The sequence below is a fragment of the Benincasa hispida genome, chromosome 7 (assembly GCF_027475165.1).
Source record: "Benincasa hispida cultivar pf3 chromosome 7, pf3_genome.v1.1, whole genome shotgun sequence".
Classification (NCBI taxonomy): Eukaryota; Viridiplantae; Streptophyta; class Magnoliopsida; order Cucurbitales; family Cucurbitaceae; genus Benincasa; species Benincasa hispida.
Window position 1 is genome coordinate 53,210,773 of NC_143484.1, and position 4,793 is coordinate 53,215,565.

The window sequence follows — 4,793 nt, forward strand, 5'->3', positions numbered from 1 at the left end:
AATATTTTAAAAGTTTAGAAACTAAATAGTTTCCAAAGATGACTATTATCATTATTTGATACAATATTTAAGTGAGTTATTTGTTCTTCTTCTTAAACAAAATTACTTTTTTTTTTTTTCCTTTTAAAAAGTTTAGTGGTTAAATAGCTTTCAAAATTTAGCTACGCTAAAATAAAATAAACTAATGACTACTATTATTATTTTATTCATTATTCAGGTGGATTATTCATTTACTCTTACTTCCTTTAAGCACAAAATTACTCATCACTGCTTCAAAATTCAGTTAAATTAGTCTTTTCTTTTCTTTCTTTTTTTTTTACCGTTATAAATATAGTAATTAAGTCAATTATAAATATAACACAATATAAAAAAAAATTACATATATAAAAAATAAAAAATTTAGATTTTGCTGTCGATCGTTAATAGAGGTCTATTAGTGATAAACATATCACTAATGATAGTCTATTAATGATAGAATTTATCACTGATAGTTTCTTTTATATATATATTTGTAAATTTTAAAAAATGTTACTATACACTTTATTATCCTTTCTAAAAGTAATATGCAATGCAATTAATTTTTATTTTTTTTAACTTGAATCGTGCGATGAACAAATGAGTCAAACCTAAGAGAAGAAGAAGCCCACGATCTTGAATATGGACGTGTAACATGTTGGGCCGGCCCATCATATGTAAAGAAGGCAACGGAAAACAAGTTTCATCGTCGTCGTTTCCGTTCCCTTCCCGCGGATGAAACAGCCAAAACCCTAACAAGAAATCACGAAAAGAAAAGAATTTAATTACAAAATTCGGTTCAATCTGGAGGGAAAACACAAAGAAGAGGAAGAAACTCAAGAAATCGAACCAAGAAACTCCCTCAAAGCATTGCTATTCGTCACAGAACATCGTTCGCGATTAACAGTTCACTGATGGAAAGCGGCGGCAAAGGGAGAGAGGAAGAACAAGACGGCATGTCTGTACATTCTCCATGCAAAGCTCCACCGTCCTCCGCTTCCTCTCTCCCCAAGGTCTCTCTCTCTTCTTCTTCTTCTTCTTCTTCTTCTTCAGACATTGTTTTATAACTGCAAGTATTTGAATTTGTTATTGTTTTTTATGTCTTATGGATAGGAGCAACCCCAGATTGAATTAGAACTCAAACTCTTGCAAGCTCTTGAAATTTATCCACTAGTCAAACTCCAAGGCAAGTTTTCTGTAACACTGCTCTTTCTGGTTTTTAATTGTATGTAATATCTTAATGTGAATACTTTATCAGTTTTTGAGTCTGTTCAAGAATCCTTTATTTTAATTTTATTTTAATGAAAAACATTTCATTGACCAATGAAATTAGGAGAAAACCCCAAAACTCCTATAGGATTGCTTATTGGGAATTTAACCTGTTTCCAATTTGTGTATTCAATGATAATGATCAACTTCGTTACTGTTATTATTATTTTATGTTGTCTGATAAAAAGTGATATGGAGGATTAGAAATTACGATTGAGGCAGCCATTCTTACGGTTGAGAAATGACTACAAGAGTGTACTAAACGAATTAAATTCATCTTCCCGGAATGCGGTTGCTCATGATTTCAGATGATTGTATCTTGTTTATTGGTCCTTTTATTTTCCCAACACATGAGTTTCTGTCAATGAATTCTCACTATTTTTCGTACAGGCATACATCGCCATTTCGTCCTCTTTGGGTTGATGGAATTTCTGCGAAGAAGGTTTTCTCTGCCCCATGTACCACCTTCTTTTACATAGTTTATTGAACTTTGACGATGAAATCTAGTGGCTTCTACAATTGCTTTTGTATAATACTCTATTGGTTTACCATCTTCTTGTTACAGCTTTGATCGTCAGTTCTCTTCTGATGAGGTTCTACAGTTGTTGGATCGGTTCTATAACCTGGAGATGCTGGTAAAAAGAACCACTAATGCCTCTTTCTTTTCCCTTGTTTCTTTTTTTAAGCTGCTGGCTTCATTTTATTTGAAAAGGAAGATAATCTAAATAGCATAAATATATATATATGAGCTAGAAAATTGGCTCGTAAATTCACTCTTTTCGAAAGAAAATTTTTGTTCATTCCTAATAACCATATTTATTGTGGAGGGCCACAAATTTGTGACATGTTCTGGTACATACATACCAAATTCGTTTCTGATTTTACATCTGATCTGATAAACATCATATTCACGTTCTTTTTGAAGAAGATACCATTTCCAGCTTGATTAGCAAATTTATCTTGACATATTTCATATTTACGTTTTAATAACATTAGATCGAGTCCTATTTCCTTTCCAGTCCAAAAGTCATCATTGTAATAACTGATGGGATATATGTTCTAATGTTGCTTCGTTTTCCACATCACATTGTATTCAGAAGCCAGACGATGAGGAAATGGAAATTCTGAATCACGAGGAGGATTTTTGCTTACCACAAACCTTCTTCGTCAAAGAAGAGTCTTAAGGCAAATTGCTCATATGGATTAGTATCTTAGCACTGCCTGGCATACGATAGTTTTATTATCACATTTTTTTTTTTTTAATCTAGGGTCTTTCCCTTTTTGTTTTGTAAATGTCAATATAGAATCTTTTGCTGGTTAGTATAAATTCAAAATCTCTCTTTACAAGTATGAATTCTTTAGTGTTCTATACATGAGGCGATCATACTCAATTGAGCTAACTAATATTTTGTGCTGATGCTACCAGAAGTCTATGGCATCGGATATACGTAACATCTTCACTTTCATATTTCAAATAAATCATTCCCTTTTTGGCCGGTTATGAGAGTTGAATGGTGACAACCTTTCATCTCATGACTAGGTTCGAATTATGAAGTAATATCTGAGGCTCCCTCACAAAATTCCCCATCGTTGAACCTTATTTGCATGTTCAAACCTAGAGCCAAAGGAATTTCAATGAGTATTTTGAAAATAATGAATGAAGCTATCGCAGTGTGGCTGTGACAGTAGTATTTCTATTAACTTACATGCTATTTGATACATATTTGAAATATTTTTATTTTATATATTAAACATAAATAGAAAAATTCTTATAAATTGAAAATTTTCAAAAATATTTGCACATTGTAGCAAAAAATTTCAAAAGTGATGTGTACTTTTGGATTTTTTTTTTTTTATAAAGGGTAAATATTTTTATATTTAAAAAGGTCCCTATTAAATAGCATAATTGTCGGTCATATTAACGCCAATAATTTCTTGTGCATCATTGCATGAAAGACAATAAATGGATAGAAAGGAAGTAGCAGGACAGTTTATAATCTATTTTCCAAGGATCTGTCAAATAACTCCTAGCCTACACGATCGTTTAGGACATGTTTGATAGAAAATCTGAAAATATACATCTAAGATATTCAATGAGAACATACCTGTATTTCATGTTTTCAGATATGTGTTTGGGAGTGGATTAAAAAACTGAATTTTAATTTAAATAATTGTTTAAAATGTGATAGGTATTATATTTAAAAATTATAAAAATTGTTGTTATTACCCATTAAATATTAGATGACAATAAACTATTATTAATTTATTTATGAACATGTTTTATGTTAATTTTTTTTGTAATATTATATAATTTATAATATATTATATAATACATATTTTTTATTTTTCAAAAAATGAATTGAGTTTATAACATGATATATTCTACTTCTAAATGTTTTCATCTTTATTTAATATAATTCTGCACTTTAAAATTCATAATCTGGATACAATGGAAACATAAAATTATTGTTTCCAAAATTTGTACTATTTGGAGCACAAAATTCGAAAATAGTTTTCAAAAATAAAATTCGGATTGTCTGTCAAACATATATTTGTTGAATTCGATGAATCAAAAAACATAAAACAGAATCTGGATACTCTATCAAACATGTTCTTACTTTCTCAAAATCAATTTTGAAAACAAGTTGATATTATAGTTCTTAAGAGAAAGTTAATCCAAACATTTATGGATGTATTAAAAAAAGCGAGAAGAAAAGACGAATAGCAATAGTGAGAATTTGATTGACAATTTATTTCCATGCAACATAGGATCCACTGCCCCCAATCTCTTGCGGCCAACATCTTTGAAAGAGTCATATGGCCACAAATTGGTGGACCTAAAAATCCTTCACATTAGCTACCTCACCTTCCTTTGAGAGCAAGCAAGAGGATAATAAAGCTTTTCTTCATTCATGATGGGAGCTTCTCTCAAATAGTTGTCAGAAAGGCTTTAAATGAACCATGATTTGAGTTACACCTAATTACATGTCAATATCCGAAAATTTTATATAGGAGCACTATGTAATCTTACTTGTAAATGGTATGATATATAATAAAATAAATATATACTAAGTAATGTGAATCTAAAAAATTGTGTAAAAAATGAACAATACATTTTCAGTAGAATGTTGTAAAGACTTGAGAATGAAATTTTAGGTTGAAAAGAATCTCTATGACTAAAACTTAAATTCCTTTTTGAGATCACATGAGAGGAGGAGAAGCTACTACATACCAAAACATACATAATGTGTCCCTCAACCACTATCTGCAGATTTCAATTACTAAATTGAATTTGTTTATATATATTTTAAATAATTACTTAAAAATCTATATTAAAAAGACAAAAAACTATAAGTTGAGGGGGACACGTGTCCCTGACCCCTACGTGGATCTGCTGGTGCTTCATGTTCTCCATTTTTTCACACACAATTTTTTTTTTTAAAAAAAAATTATCACATGACAACTTTTTATAGGACATCTATTTGTATAGTCCAAACAACGCATAAGTA

General features: G+C 30.2%; 1 protein-coding gene across 1 annotated transcript; it reads left to right on the top strand.

Moving 5' to 3' along the window:
- Window positions 1–720: 720 nt before the first annotated feature.
- LOC120082183 (chromatin modification-like protein) lies at window positions 721–2,638 on the top strand. The gene is made up of 5 exons (XM_039037439.2): window positions 721–1,028; window positions 1,129–1,201; window positions 1,675–1,726; window positions 1,850–1,919; window positions 2,382–2,638. The coding sequence occupies exons 1-5, from the start codon at window positions 930–932 to the stop codon at window positions 2,466–2,468; spliced, it is 381 nt and encodes a 126-aa protein (XP_038893367.1). The 5' UTR covers window positions 721–929; the 3' UTR covers window positions 2,469–2,638.
- Window positions 2,639–4,793: the final 2,155 nt, after the last annotated feature.